The sequence below is a fragment of the Hippoglossus stenolepis genome, chromosome 20, assembly GCF_022539355.2.
Source record: "Hippoglossus stenolepis isolate QCI-W04-F060 chromosome 20, HSTE1.2, whole genome shotgun sequence".
Taxonomy (NCBI): Eukaryota; Metazoa; Chordata; class Actinopteri; order Pleuronectiformes; family Pleuronectidae; genus Hippoglossus; species Hippoglossus stenolepis.
The window spans coordinates 19,284,822-19,301,435 of NC_061502.1; the positions used below are offsets into that span (position 1 = coordinate 19,284,822).

Here is a 16,614-nt window from a genome sequence, read left to right on the forward strand (position 1 = left end):
TGTGTTGCAGGCTTTTGTTTCAGTTTCCAGAGTCAAGTCGATAAACTCACCTTGAAAGCCGGTTAACAGTGAGCAGAGTATCGAGTCCGAGGGCAACAGGGATTCAGTCCTGCAGTCGGACGATTAGTTTGAGATTCATCCATCTCAAGCATCTGTCTCTCATCCTGCAGCTTCAGAGGAAATAATCCATCCACGACGTCTCCCTGTTCCCCGTCAGCCCGTCGATCCGTCCGTCCACCTGGGTTTTCCCAAGTCAATCAACTTCAGTTCCCAGTTACTTTGCAGTTTACTGATCCGTGAAGTCGGATAAATATCGGACACAAAATGGTGCTTGTGTTTGTCAAACAATTCAGAAGAATAACCGGCACATTATTCTAACCCTTTAGCAGAGGAGGATGGAATCGATGAAATACACTGTGTTCAGTGAGGATTTGACCTGAGGGACATTGTTTAATTTAGAAGGGAAACGAGATAATGAAAGTAGTATTTGAATGGTAGTATTTTCAAATGGCATATGGTGGTGCGACCGCTGTCATCATCAATATAATAAGGACTCATCCTCTGGTTGCCCATAAAGACCAGCAGCATTTTTCTGGAGCTTCATCCCGTTCCCTGGCGTTGGTTGGTCAGCGTTTGGGACTCGAGTAATAATCATTTCTATCGTTTGCACCAATAAGAACAGCCCATGAGCCGGTCCACGTGCTTGTAGTGTTGATGATAAGTGGGTTTGTTTTTTCAAAGAACAGGACATTGTACATTGTAAACACCTCGTCCACTTCCATCCAGATCCAAATAGCGTGCATGGTTGTTTGCTGTTACCTAATATCATGTACAGTCAAAAGTTTCTTGTTCAACTGCCAATCAAAACGTGTTGATAGACCATGCGGACGATTAATCGAAGAGAAAAATTCTCTTCTTTAAAAATTCTGTATTTTCACCATTTCTAAGGATAAACTGTATATTTACATAATTCTTTCCCTTTAAAGTCAGAGGAAAGCAGAATATATATGTGGACCCAGCAGCGATGAGTCAAAACTAACTGAATGTAATGAAGACCAATGCATTTCACTGTAGTTTTGATATCGCACAAACTGGCTGAAGTGTTAAACTGCAGCTAGACTCTGATAAAAGTTCATTTAATTCCAGGAAACCACCGTTCCCGTTTGTTCACTATGGAAGTCTACCGTTTGAGAATGCTCTCTGTATCGTGCCCGTGACAAATGTACGTTTGTGGCTGTTGTAAATATGTCAAATATTGTGTATTTTCTGTGTATGATTTTGTGTATACTTGTGTAAATACATTCACCGTCCGTGTACAATCGGCCTTTGAAAAGTCCTTTGTCTCCGTGTGCTGGTGATGATGCGTAAACCCACTCGTCACGTCTGTGATGTTTGATATTTCATTTTTGTGTGTGTGGCAAGAGATTTTTGTAAAGTGAAATAAAAGACTGCAGATGATGGAGAGAGAGACTGGATTATTACGAGGCATGAAATTAGAATCTTAATCATTTATTGAAATATTTTCATTAAAAAAACATAACACAGAAAAACTGAATAAGAGCAGGTCCTGTACAGTCTGATACTTTTATGAATTACATGTTGCAATAATATTGTCAGTAACTATTATCATGGCTGACAACATTATCATTGTGTTTATTAAAACTAATTCAGAAACTGTCAATTAAAGTTGTAAGTTATTAGAAAAAATAGACCAATACCCTTAAATGAACCTGTCACGTCTGTAAATATTTACATATTTAAATGTTTTTGTAGATGCTGAAAAATAAATTATAATAATTTCACTGAGCTGCAAACTGAATTAAAATGTTTGAAATATCAGAATAACAACAGGAATAAATTCAACAGGTAAAGAAACAAACAAATTCGTGGGGGGGAAAAAGACCTTAAAACTTCTCAACATTACATCCAGCGGAGTCACAATAAAAAATATTCAAGTATTTCCACTCAGCTAAAGCCTGAGTTGTTGAGAAAAATAATCAATTACAAAAATACAACGGCGTGAATGATCCTAACGACCCGGGACTTTCCCCCGGTGGTGATGATGATCTGAAACTCGGGGGTTCTGAGGGGCAGGAGAACAGAACCAGAATGTTTATCGTGAATATCTTTTGCTGTCAAAAGAGTCTTAAGGCGAAGAGTCTGGAAACAAAACCAGCCCAAGTGGTTCTGATCCAAGTTCAATACGACACTGACGTTCTAATAAGGCAAGAAATCTGAAAACTCAAGATCACGTGGAACACAACGGAATGTGTCGCTGGTTATGAACGAACACTTTGTCAAAATAATGTAACGTAAACACGCACGTCGGTGATGTCACGGCCGACGTCCTGTAACCACTGCCGGTCGGAGGGAGATTCACCTCCGAGGTTATTTACTCATACGTTTGATTATGTAAAAAAATAAATAAAAAACTACAGAACGGATTTTCATCAAACTCGGTGAAAGGAAGAGAAACGGGCGAAGAAAGAAAAGGTTAAATTTGGGGGCAGATCCAAGGATTCTTTCACTTTCTTTAACATTAAGAGGTAGGAAGTCTTCTGATGTCTGACACCACTTATTTCTCAGGAATTCATTAATGGATGTTCAGAGGAAAATATCAGCCGTGTTTAGGGGACTGATCCGTGAACGTGTGCAATTTGCTTGATTGAATTAAAGTGGACTGTCGTTGTTGTTGAGGAACCGATTCTTCCAACCTGGCTTATTTTCCACAGATGTAGAGGAAGAACAAAGTAGAACAACACGTTTAGGAGAAAAACACGAGGTTGAAATGAATCCTTTGAGTCGTTATGATCCTCCGAGCAAAACCGTTTTAAACGTACGTGTTGTCATTGATGAATTTATCTCCATGGAGCAAACGGCAGCAGGTGCTCACCACTTTTCCTGAGGGTTGACTTTACGACGGTGAGAGTGGATGATAATGAGCCGGATTCTGATTCCACCGCTGCCAACGGTCGACTCGCTGCCAAATAAGAGAAACTGGAGCGAACAGAAACCGAACTTGATCTACTAGGGATCAATAATAAATGAGTGTTTTAAACAAGGCACTGCCAACTGCTCTAACTGCCCAATGTGTAAAAGGACTAAAACAATATGTCCGTGAGACGTTTGGTGCGGAGTGAAGCTCGGTTCGGTCTGCGGAAGATAAACCTACCTGCGCCTCCACGTGAACCTCAAACACTTTCAGGCAGAATTCCCACGGGAAGAGTTTCATGACAGTTTGACTTTCAACTGGCTGATCATTTAATTCCTTCTGCTTGAATTTAAAAATGCTGCGTTCGATCATTTTAAGCCATTTGAAATATGATAAACAGTAAATGTACATTGGTGCTAATGACTCGTTTTTTTTTTTTTGCAGGTTTGTTTCTTTTGCAGCCAAACACCCGTGTAACAGTGTGATCCACCTTCTGGTCCCGCAGCTCAGCTCCTGCTATAGCTGCTCAGCCTCGGCCTGGACGGGCCCCGTCTGGTCTGTTGGCGAGTACAGTGCGTTGAACTGGGCCTGGTTCCCCCTGATCTTGTTCTTGATCTTGGGGCTGATCATGCTCCTGAGGCAGTTCAGGCGGACCAGCCCCGTCTGGCCTCCCGACGCCACCCAGATGTGGCAGCTCATGTTTGGGTTGAAACGCACCTGAGGAGAAGAGGAGGAGGAGAAATGAACGTTTCCTAAAAGTCATTGTAGCTCCAGACCTCAAACCATCAGGAACATCTTAAAATCAGAACAACACATGTGATTGATAAGTTGCAGGAAGTTCTGGGACATTTAGTCGTCATTTAACTTGGATTATTCTTATTAATATGATGATTTAATAGTCCCTCCTGTGTGAATGACTCAGCTGCAGCTCTCAGCAGGTCAACACCCCCGCCTCCTCCTTCATCTATCCCCCTCTTCATCATTATAAATCCTTCAGGTGTGCCTCTCTTCTTCTCTTTTTTCTCTCAAGTCACTCTCTCGCCCCGTCTAATCCATTTATCCCCTTCAGACAGAAGATCCAGTCACGCAGCCGATGGCGTTTTGTTTTTTGAGATTGTCCCGTGAAGTGTCCGTCCATCATCTCATCCCAGAGGGCACGCCGCCGACACCCACCACTCTGCCGCTCTTAAAATTAAACACATCAAATCCTCAAATGGCTGCTCTCCATCTCCCCCTCCCTCCCTCCTCTGAGGGTGACATTTTTCTCATTTTACACATCATTACATTCCGCCCGTCTTTATAGCCGCCCATCAGAGGAGGAGAACGAGGGAGGAAGAGGCTCCTCTGCCATCACTTATCTCTCTTTCCTTTCCTTTCCTCTTCAGTGCTGCTGTCTATCCTTCTCTTCTTCATCAACGTGTTGAGGTGCAGCGGGAGTCTGACGGTGTGTCGCCGTGTGTGTTTGATACCTTGTGCAGTGCGGCCAGTTGCATCTCGTCCATGTTCATCACCGTCTTCAGTTCCGTGTCTTTCATGTGTTTCCAGGTCGCTTGCTTCTCGCTTCCTACGAAGCTGAGCTGGAAGTCGGGGATGAGCATTTTCAGTGAAAGAATTAGTTTCAATAAAGCTGATGAATGAATGAATAGACAGGAAGTTAGAGATTGTTGGTGAAATATATATATATCACAATAATAATCAAAGGATCATCTGAAGGAAAAGCTCTGATATCTTTATCCAGATTAAATAAATCATCACAATCATTTATATATAAACCTAATAAGGTCGTTAATTGACCTTTTCATTCCTTTAATTACTCGGTTGTTTTTATGTGCTGCCTTGTGCGAGGCCCTTTGTGACTTGAGCTTTGAGGAGGTCAGCAGATACAGGTCGTTCTCAGTGTACGCACCATGTTGCCGTCTGAGTGGTGGAGGCAGTATTTCTTCGAAGCCTCTTTGTACGTCTGGAACCGCAGAGGGGGACTTGTGTTGTTTCGACCTCTTCGTCCTTCTCTTCCGTTTTCATCCACGTTCTCATCCCCTGCTTCGGATCCAGGATCTTGTTCTCCCACCTCTCCTCCTCCCTCCTCCTCCTCCGCTGCTCCTCCCATCTCCGGAGTTTCTTCCTCAGTTGTAGCGTGAGGCACCAGAGACGTTATGTATATGGGCTGAAGAAAATATAACATATTCAATCTAGTGTTTTAACTGTACAGTTTGAGTTTTGACAGTTATTTCAAAAGAATGTGTTTATTTTTATTTCAGGTGTTTAATAATACAGGAAACACAGATAAGGTCGAGCTGTCTGAATATCATTTTAAATTTGAATTATTATCTTAGAGTTAAAACAGAGTCAGTTAGGACAGAAACAAAAGAAACTGTAAACTTACAAATCGTCTCTCTATCGTGCGTTTGATGTACGGAGAGCTGTGGCTTATCGGAGGCAAAATGGCGAAGATCAACTCGCCGAGACTGTCCGCTGTCACCACGCTGTTCATCCAATCAGTGTAAGACAAGGACTGCAGGAGAACGGAAACAGACCAATCAGCACTGGTGAAATGAAGAAAGGTTTTTTTGGCCCAATACGAACTGACTGTAACTTTCAGGGGAGAAAACTAAACGAGCTACAGTGAAATCAAGACATTTAAAGAGAGTTTGAGGTATAAGAACAATTTAACATCTTGATTTGTCTAAAAATCATGAAAAGACCAAAAATATGAATCCTTCCTTATGATGAACAGGCGTCTTCATGTTCTTTAAGTATGTGACATACATATTCATCATTAGTGGGTTAATAAATAAGTATAAGTTGAAATACTGAGTCACGCTCACCCACAGGCTGCCGGTCCGAGGAACTGCGTAGACACTTTGCATGTAATGGTCAAAGAAGTGGACTCCGTGGGAACCCTTCCTAAATAAATTCAAAAACATAACACCGACAGAATGAACAATGAGAGGTAGGAAGAAAGGAAAGGAGAGATGTAGGATTCATAAAACGGTCTGATTCTTCCATCGCCTCAATCTTAGATGCCAATTACAGACAAAGCTCATCCAATGTGAGTTTAACACGACGAAGGTCCTGGAACAGTGTTAAGTGTAAAGTTCTTCTTACGCTACGTAGGCGGCATCCTGGGCTACCAGGTAGCCCGGCGCATTCAACGGCCAGTGGATCTCATTGGTCAGATAGCGCTTCTGAACAGTGACTGGGTGATCGAGCCTCTTCAGGTCCCACGTCTTCATGTAGCGATCTTCTCCTGCTGTCACCAACAGGTTCCTGAGACAAACAGACACAGAGTTTGACAACTTGAAAGATGCAAAGAAGAGTCACTGTCCGTTTTTTGATTTAATGGCGAGAAGCAATACGTGATTTTTCCCGCCAGAGGAAAAAGGCTTGAACGCTGATCTGAAATACATCATCACACCAGCATTGATCAAATGGGACAGCGGCGTCGGCCGTAGAACAAATGAAGACAGAGCAATCAATGCAACCGGATTTCACTGTGTCAGAAACACACAGCGGTGTATGAATGTGGAGAGAGAGGAAGAGGAGAAGGGATGACAAAGAGTTCAGGTGAGAAGTGGAACAGAGGGAGGGAGAGAGAGAGAGGGGGGGAGAGAGAGAGAGAGAGAGAGAGAGAGAGAGTAGAGGAGAGGGAGGGAGAGAGAGAGAGAGAGAGAGAGAGAGAGAGAGAGAGGAAGAGGAGAAGGGATGACAAAGAGTTCAGGTGAGAAGTGGAACAGACAGAGAGAGAGAGAGAGAGAGGGGAGAGAGAGAGAGAGAGAGAGAGAGAGAGAGAGAGAGAGGAGGTAGTTTTATCTCTCTCAACATGGCTGTGTAATTAAAAAGCAGTGATCCAGACAAGATGTTTGTCCTCCTCACTCTCTCTCGGCTGCAGGATTAATCTTGTTATTCAGCCGCGGCTCCATAACTTTCAGATCTGCCTTCACAGAAAACCACGAGTCGACACTGACGGATGACAGAAAACGGACGGGGGAACACGGCTGTTCATCAAATTAGCCTCGGATCTGGCGGCAGACCAACAATAATGCAGGGATGTGAATGACAACATTAATTATCTACAGGAATGTATGTAAACAAACCAACAGACAGGGGGGGGGGAATCACCGCTGACACTGTAACTGAAGGTCAAACTGATGGATGAAGAGTTTGAAAGACGATCAAATCAGAAACCTTAAAACTTTCTTTTAAATAAACTAAAACCTTCTTTAAAAACTAATTTCCCTACTTCTCCCAAACTCTTGAATCACGTCAAGGCAGAAAACCGTCCGTGAAGCCGTTTGCATCACGTGACGCTAAACGCTGAGTTAATCATTTTCCAGGTCGCCCGTCCTCACCTCAGAAGATGATTGTGCAGATTTCTTTCCACTGCAGATTTTACTGGAGAGGAGACGTGGGACCACTGGACACACCGACTGGCCAATATCAGATTTTTAATAAAAAGCCAATTTGGACCGGGGTTATTGCTTCAGCCCCGATGCTGACACGCACTGCGGATCAGTGTCGTCAGTGAATCCTTGTGGCGGACACGGGTGATGTAAATGACCCCCATCTACACATACATCAGCTGAGTAATGGAGTGAGACGGCTCCTACGAAGGTTAACATGGAATCTTGAGCTGTGGCCTTTAATTACATATCAGATAGTGGACAGTCAGTCTTCACTCTACATGCTCATGTTCCTCCAGGTCCCCCCAAATCATTCTAAAGTCAAACTGAGCTTCTTATCAATGACTTAAGGATACAAAATCTACATCTAATTATCGATTATTCTCTTTTAATCCAAGAAAGCATTCAGAAACCTACATGTCATTCATTATTTCTTTACTTAGAAGAAGCTAAAAACATCCAAAGAGAATAAGTAGCATTGAAAAGAGTTCACTGTGTTCTCTGAAGGAAGGAGATATCCATAAATGTTCCCCACAGGACGATGAGTTTACAGAAGATCTCACTGGAGATGATTCGAGCCTGAAGGTCGGTGCATGTGCAGAGATAAGTGAGGCTACCTCATTTAAATGGTGCCGGCTCAGAGAGGACGTGGCTGCACACGAGGCCTTGTACCCTACATTATGAATTAGTGCCTGAACACACTGGAGCAACGGCCCTTCTGCCAAACTTCTGCACAACTCTCTGTGCTCAGGATTTATTCTGCTGCTTTTTTGGCAGCAAAGAACCTGAGCTGCCTTCAACCCACTTTTTAAAGGCTCGTGAATAAAAGTGCCAAACTGAAGCAGATGGGGGGGGGGAACATCAACAGATCCAAGCAATTATTTCTCTCTTCTTTTTTGCTCGAGGGTTTTTTAATGCTGATAGAAACTGATTTTATAATGAAAAAAGATTTTACAGATACACTTTTTCTCTCGGCTGATTTACAACATGATCCCAGACACGGCAATAAAACACTAACGCAACCATTCACTATTCATGAGTCATAATTCTATGTGATGCAGTGACAAGCTGAGTTGTTGCTCAATAAATTACAGGTTTTCGGACTCAGAAGTCAGAAGCATTTTATCCGGAGAGCGATTCAATGACGTTAAATGAGTCAACAGCTTGGCACGAGAACGAATGACCACGTGAAAACAGACGTAAATGGAAAATGTAATAGTCTTGTTATGAATCTTACACTTTGATTAACATACAATCAGTTACTCGATTTAGTCTAAGTGAACATTTGTGCCAAATTTGATAGGATTCCCTCGAGGTGTTGTGAAGATATCGTGTTCAAAACAGTGGAATGGACGGACAACCTGGAAATCGCCGGCACGGGGACACAAATGAACATAACCTAACATTTACCTGGAGGCGGGACAGAAGGCCAGCGCCCGGACAGCGTGATCGTGGGCAAGTAAGCATCGAAAGGGCAGCAGAGTCAGCGAACCGTCCGACTCTCGCATCTGCAGCAACGTAGACTTAGTGGACAGATCCCAAAGGCCGACGACACCTGGAGACAGAGACCAGCAGAAAGAGTGTGATGCACTGACGACGCGGGCAAAGACAATAATGGATTATATTCTTCTAACGTGCAACAGACACCAGTGAATCATGTTTGTGTTCGTCAGGTACAGATGAACCTGACGGGATCCAGGCTGCTCATTTGTTTTGGTCTTTCAGACACTGAACCAATTCATCAAGAACATCCGCAAGAAATCCATTCATACCGTCGTAGAATCCAATAGCTATTATATTGTGTGGTTTCTCAGGCAGCCAGTCCATGGACAGGACCTGTCCACTGTTTTCCTGGCGAGGGGCTTTGAGGGAGCCGAGTTTCAGCGTTAACACGGCGTCCGCCTGCAGAACAACAGGAAGCACGACAACAAACACAGCTTCAGATACAACCACGCAGAGTTGGATGATACATTTTATCGTTGGGTATTGTCTTATACTTTATATAATGTTATGTTTTAAATCAGCTTATGTGAAATTGGATACGATTTAACAGGGAGAGGAGTGTGACAGGGGCCTACCTGGTATATCGGCAGCTGCTGGTTTGCATCTCCTGTGGAAAGACACATGAATCACCATTTTTAATGTGTTTATTATTGATGATTATTAAAGCTAAGCTTTCAAATCGGAACAATTTCATAGAACAAAAAGCTGGAATTGAGCTTTGGATGTAAGTCTGCTTTATAGCCACTGGGGCAAACCATGTAAAAATCAGTTTTAAGTAAACTCCAAAGAGTTTTTTCAGGAAAGCTAATGTGGGTTTCATCCATACAGGATATGGGGGCTCTCAAAAGTGAAGCCAAATCATCTTGATCGCCCCCTGGTGGTTGGCATTTTCACACCGTTTCATCTCCCGTGTGATGAGCACAGTTTGATGTGACTGATGATGGTGATTATCTGGCATCATACACAGGGTTTGGGTTAATTAATATTAATGCAGTTGATGTTACCCTCATCCAAACCAAACACCACCTGCGAACTCACACCCTCACGTCCTGAAGAGGAACAACAGAGGCAACAACCATTAAATAATGAATAAAAGTACTACACACACTAAAGCACATTCACTTGGCCTCCCTGTGACCCCCCCCGCCCCCCTCCCAAAAATAAGTCCTGGATGATTGACAGCGTCGGGATACACGAGGTGTCCGCTACTAGGCCTTAAATTCATAGCTTCCAACACTAACAACTGGCTCGGTGATGCATCTTCTTTGTCATTTCAATTATAGATCCTTGTCTGATGGAGAACGGCACTGTAAATTATGTGCATTCACTTCAGCGTCTCACATTCTCCCTTTTGTCTTTTTCCTCCTCCTTCCTCTCGTCGCCACCCCCCCCCCCGACAATTCTGCAGCTCCTCTTCTCAGTCACTTGCTCATTCATTCTGGCGACTGGGCGGACAAAAGCCATTTATAATTATCTGTCGCAAACAGCGCCGGGCCGGTGGGGAAGACAGGCCCACGCCCCGTTTAACCCCCGCCCAAGCCAATTTCACCCTTAACCCTTTCAGCTGATATGGAAACCCAGAGAAATCATTTCCACGCAGGACAGCTAATCTGTTTTCAATTAGCACTCATCTTGTGACGGCTAAGAGAAGCAGGAAAAAAACGCTATGAAGAAATTCACTGGTCATTTTGTCACTTGGTGCTTTCACCGTCTCTACACCTGTGTCCGCTCTCTGGGGTCACTTCAACATACAGTATATGAGATAAATAAAAAACAACAGTCAAGTCGGTAGAATAAAGTTCAGCAGCTCAAAATGACATGTGGCTGCAGAGCCAGCGAGCAAACTATGGAGGACTAAAGAAATTCAACATCTACCCACAACCACCACATGATGAGTTTCTGTGAGTATGTCTGTTAGCAGGATTTCACTAAAACTGCTGGACGGAGACCACAGAACATGGTGGAAGGAGGCAGGACGGGTCAGGAAAGAGACTTTTACATTATGGTCTGGATCCAGATCATGTTCTTTAACATCTGGCGTTTTTCAGATTTCATGGATCTCGTTGAAAAACATCCTGCATGTTTCTGGGTGCTCCTCAAGGTTTGTTGTAAAAACCAATCCACTGGTTGACCTCATCACTCTGAGGCTCAAGTGCAAACAGCAGACATTTACAGTTCTATATACACTGACCACCCGGATACCACTCGTGTGGTTGTAGCAGCCACTGAAGACATTGAGGTCCCGTCCTCTGTATATGTGGTAAATCTAGCGTTCAATGATTTAAAAAAAAAAAACAGATGGTAGATTTTCTAGAAGCTAAATGCGATATTTTTAGACTGTGATTTTAAGCATATTGAGTAATTAAGTATTTACTAAGTATATTCCTGTGTGTGGGGAACCCTTTGAAGCAGCGTTTGTATGAAAACCATATTGAAAAGCTCGGTTTTAGTCCAAGTCCAAGTCTGGCTCTGCGGTCATCAGTCTATGTGTTCAGGACACAGCGTCTTCTAATGTGAGCGCTCTGCAACCTTTCTATCCAATAACCATAACCTATGGTTGGAAGCAAGCGGCTGACAGAGTCGCTCTTTGGAAAACAGACCCAATGACCCATGGCCACAAAATAAAATGGAAACTATCGGCCATGAAGCTACGGGGGAAAAGGGAAAAAACAAAGAGTGTAAATGTCAGGCTTTATAGAGCTTTCATGTCCTAACTACAGCACTGAAAGTATTTCTTAATCATAAAACCAAGTGTAATACATTAGAATCATCCAATACAACGTATGTCAATTAAATACCAATACACGGTGCTCTTCAACCTTAGCAAAGACACGTGTGGCATAAAATAATCGTGAGCGCAGCTGGATTAGATAGATCATAGAGTTATTCACATTTAATCAAGAATTTAATCTCATGTGGTTTAAAACTGTGAGAATAAAATTCAGCATGAAAATCTGCACACAACAATCAGCCAATCTTCATGTTACACAACCACAGACAAGATGTGACCCACAGACACGTGTGGATGGGATGTGAGACGGTTGTGTTGATCTAATCTCAGGTGTTCTGAGATGCTGTGGTCTCAGACTGGTGTAGTGGTTCAGATCAGTCCGTGCCCGAGGGCAGTCGCAGGCAGATCAACACACAAATGTGTAGATATAAACAGCTTTGTGTGCATGATGGATGTGGCCCACGAGGTCGCCATTAATCTCATTCATACAGCGTTCCATCAGCGGAGCCCCAGAGGCAGCTGACGCAGTGATCTGAATGGACTGGACCACAGGCCCCACCATCCATAATGTCAGCATATATACACTCCTGGAGCACTGTGTGTGTGTGTGTGTGTGTGTGTGTGTGTGTGTGTGTGTGTGTGTGTGTGTGTGTGTGTGTGTGTGTGTGTGTGTGTGTGTGTGTGTGTGTGTGTGTGTGTGTGTGTGTGTGTGTGTGTGTGTGTGTGTGTTCAGAACTCTCAGAGGAGCGATTCACTTCTCCCCTTGTTGAAGCAGCATTAAACTGTTTGATAGCCTCCGAGCACACAACACAGACACACCCCTCGTGGACACTGTCCTACTATTGAATATGATATCTGGTTCAGTTAATGATGTCCATGACTGGTGTGATGCTGTTTGATGGATTTCATACTTAGGTTTGAGTTAATCACGTTATTGATGAAAATCATCAAATCATCACAGGGGCTCAAACTGTTTATCGATTAGTCCATCGTCAGAAAATGAATCAGCAAGTATTTTTGATAGACAATTAATCATTGAAGCCATTTTTCTTGGAGAAATTAAATTATTTTCTGCTTTTCTCTGTTTTTGATGATTGTAAACTGAATATTTTAAGGTTTTTACTCATCGTCACTTAAAGAGTTTCGACGACCATTGTTCAATTGTCTTCAGATATGTTTTGGACCAAAGCAGATTCACCAGGTAATTGAGAAAATAAATCAATAATAATAATAATAAATGACACAATTCACTTTCCCTCTTTAAAGTTCCACCAGCCTCTGCATCTTCACTTCACTTTGCTGGTTGACATTTTATAGGTGATCCAGGAATCACCACTAATTGAGCTCTGTGGTGCTGCAGTCACGTGACTTCACAGGAAACAGCAGGAATCACACAATCCACAGACCCACTGCAGGCTTCAGAAAGACAACACTGCCCTCTGCTGAGCACCCAGACGCACAACATCGTCTGGGTGTGTGAATCTGCTCGAGTCAGGACCTTTTTAGAGTTAAGGAGGTTGTGTCTCAGCCTCACCAGAGTCAGGGAGCTTCTTGTTGGAATGCAGCGCGGCAGGGTGGGGGAGGCTGTAGATGGTGACCACGCCGGACGAGGAGGCAGCAGCTAGAAGACCCAGTCTGGGCAGGAAGGGAGCCTTCGGAGGTGCACAATTAAAAAACGTCACATAATGTTTAGCTATAAACACCAAACCAAATCTACTGGCTTTCCCAAGGAGTCACTTTGGTCGAAGCCCACTTTGAAAGCACCTCACCTTTCTGCCACAGCTGGGGAGCTCCCAGCCTCCAGCAGGACACCACTTCAGATTCCAGATGAAGCCTTTGTCCTGAGCTAAGCCGTAAGCCAGGGCCGGCTGAGAGTCCGGGCTGCAGAGACCAGACGGAGGTAAAGACTGAGAACAAGATGCATCGCAAACAAGCAAAGGAGGAGGAAACACTACAGTTTGAAACATCATGTGTACCTGCTGTTGTACTCCATCTTGCCCACGTCCCACAGCTGAATGAGTCCGGGTCCCGTGTACGTCTTGTTGACGTAGTGCTGGTCGTCCATGCCTCGATGGCAGGCCACCGCGATGTACTGTGTGGCCGGAGCTCCATCCGGTGTCGGGCACCACTCCATGGCCCAGACGGGCCCCCCCGCATACAGCAGCATGTCCCAGCGTTCTGTGTGAGCAGGCACTGCCTCAAACCTGGTCAGGTACATTCACAGAAACGCTTTAGAAACAAGAACCAAGGACTATTTTCTCCATTTACCTTAAAAAAAACAACCAGATCTGACTTTTAGATCAACCAGATTCACACATACTTCTATAACTAGTGTTCAGCCACATTTGTCCAGTGGATAACTTCAGTAAGAATCAATGTTTTGATGAAGATCTTTCTCACCGGTTGAGACTTTGAAAAGACGTCTCCTCCTCACCAAGGCCGTCTCTGGACACTTTGAAAGCAGCTGAACGAAGCTCCTGGGGCAGGTACTTCTCCACATCACTGAGTCCCATGGAAGACACATGAAAACACACAGTAAACTAACTTGTAGAAGAGGTTTAAGACACTAACCAGGGCACAATACAGACAAGCCGAGAGTTTTTAAGTTCCCAATCAAATCAGAATTGGTGTGTTTCCATTTCAGCAATTTTCTATCATATTGTGAATATTGTTTTATTGGCGCTCTTTTAATTACGTCATGTTTTTTTCATCTTCTTCTTCTGCGATGGTTTAACAGCAGCTGACTGGAGACTATTACAGCTCCTACTAGCAGTCGATGGAAACGTACATAAATGTCCATTTTCTTTTGTCCATTTGATGAAAATCTGGTAGAAATTTAAATTAATTTGAATTTACAGTGGTGAGATAACCAATGTACAGTTAAAAGCACAGCACACGAAACATCCATCCATTTACGTCATGCACCTCAAAAACAGCATCAAAGGTGAAATACCTCTGAGCTACAAGGTGCCAGTTACTGGTGGAGGGGACCCACTCTGGGAACACCCAGCTGCTGAAGTGCTCCTCACGGCTAAAACACACAAACATATCGCATCACATACCATGAATGTGTTGGGGAAACAAATAACAACCAGTTAAATTACCAATACTAGAAACAACCACACTGCGGCAGTAACTGCAGCTACTCACAATTTCTTGGTCGTCTCAAAGCTGCTCCAAACACTTGCCATGATTCTCATGGTGAGGCCGTTCTTGGTTTTGGCATTGGAGTAAATCTGCTGGAGAGAAGACACCATATTTACAGTCCAGTTACATTTAGAGAAGTCAGAGATGATGATCTCTATAAACAGATTCTTAGATTAGGACAAGATTCAACTTTATTGTCACTGCACAGAGTAACAAGTACAACAAAATTGTAATTTCAAAGAAACAGGAAACATCAGAAAACTACTAACATTGTTCCTGTTGATGTGAAAAACTGCTGGACTTCCTCTGGCGTTCCCGAAGTCTAAGTCCAAATCTGACTCCTCTACTTCTTCTTCTTCCTCCTCCTCTTCCATCTCCTCACCCTCGTCTTCCTCAGCACCAGGCACAAAGTCGTCATCATCATCACCGCTGCTGTTAGAAGCACGCCGTTTCCTTTTCTTTCCTTTACGCGCTGCAAAGACGAAACATTGATGTCAGGGTACATAACCTCTCCCCCGAGAAGTATACGACTTATATTGTGCGAACATTGTGGCCTGTGAGGTGGTTTTCCTCAAAGCAGAAAAAATACTAAAACATATAATTAAAGGAAATATCAATTTGGGGAAGTTCACTTATTTTCTTTCTTTCCATGAATTAGTGGAGAAGATTGACGCCCCCCCCTGAAATATCCAGCTATAGCCTCGTTTAGCATAAAGTCTAGAAACAGAGGCTAACAGCTAGCTAAGCTTTCTGCAAAGTTGAAAACATGACTTCGTTGGAAAAAGGTTTCAACAACATTGAGATGGACCCGTCAGTCAAGTGGGAACGATTACCAGCAGGACTGTCCCAGTACCTTTGCTTCCTCTGGGACCTTTCCCCTCTGAGTCGACTTTGCTATTGGCACCAGGCTGGGAATCATCATTCGTATTACCAAACACCTCTTTTGCCAGAATCTGGAGGTACTTCAAGGCTCTGGAAGAGATGAATCACATTATTCTAGATTAGATTGATTAGATCGCCATTTCAGAATTTATTACTCATGTAGCATTTACCTACGTTACCTTTTAAGTTTAAATAGGCTCTGACTGAACAACAGGTTTCACTGTCTATGCACAACAGTTAGCACAGATGTTTACTGAGAAAAGGCACAAAACAAAGATTGATTTGGGTATTTTAAGAATGTACATGGGATCATTCAAATAACTAGAAATACCACACGGTGGTTGTATGCCTACGCCAACCAGTGCACTGTCAGTCAACATAATGCTTTGTGAGGTCACAACAACCTTAACCTTTGACCTTTAACCACCAAAATCGAATCAGTTCATCCTCAGGTCAAACTGAACATTTGTACAAAATTTGACGAAATTCCCTAAAGGCATTGTTCAGATATCGTGTTCACAAGTCATAATGCCTCCGGCCACTGTCGTAAAATAGTTTTCCAGCGCAGTGTAGAGAGAACATATCAGATAGAAAAGTAAAATACGACTCACATACGTAGTTTGTAACTGAATTCAGTAAATCGAATGACTCACGCTGTAGCTGCACCTCTCCTGCGGCGGCCGCCCGGTCCGAGCGTCTCCTCAGGTGGAACTGCATGTTCTCCCTGAGCCTCCTCGGCTGGTGCTTCTGCCACCAGTGTTTCCTGTGCAGGCTGCTTTCTTACATACTTCCTCTTTGGCTTTGGCGTCCCATTCTCCTGCTGCGCAGCCTCTACAGCTCCATCCTCTCCAGTTGCCAAGCCCCCATCAGCATTGGGAGTTTTACTGGCGGGAGTTTTTCTGGCAGGAGTCTTTTTCGCAGGAGTTTTTTTAGCAGGAGTTTTTTTTGCGGGAGTTTTTTTCGCAGGAGTCTTTTTTGCGGGAGACTTTTTGGGGAGTCTTTTTGGAGAGTTTCCAGAG

At 43.5% G+C, this 16,614-nt stretch overlaps 1 protein-coding gene across 1 annotated transcript; it reads right to left on the minus strand.

Annotated features, from left to right (window-relative positions):
- Nucleotides 1-1,493: 1,493 nt before the first annotated feature.
- gtf3c2 (general transcription factor IIIC, polypeptide 2, beta) lies at nt 1,494-16,613 on the minus strand (the record flags this gene model as incomplete). The annotated part of the gene is made up of 18 exons (XM_047338202.1): nt 1,494-3,649; nt 4,402-4,509; nt 4,839-5,096; nt 5,316-5,444; nt 5,758-5,836; nt 6,038-6,199; nt 8,743-8,887; nt 9,105-9,234; nt 9,411-9,442; nt 13,101-13,218; nt 13,336-13,447; nt 13,543-13,770; nt 13,967-14,068; nt 14,520-14,597; nt 14,717-14,805; nt 14,983-15,185; nt 15,567-15,685; nt 16,249-16,613. Coding segments are annotated over 18 exons (2,658 nt in total), but the record flags the coding sequence as incomplete, so codon positions are not given.
- Nucleotide 16,614: the final 1 nt, after the last annotated feature.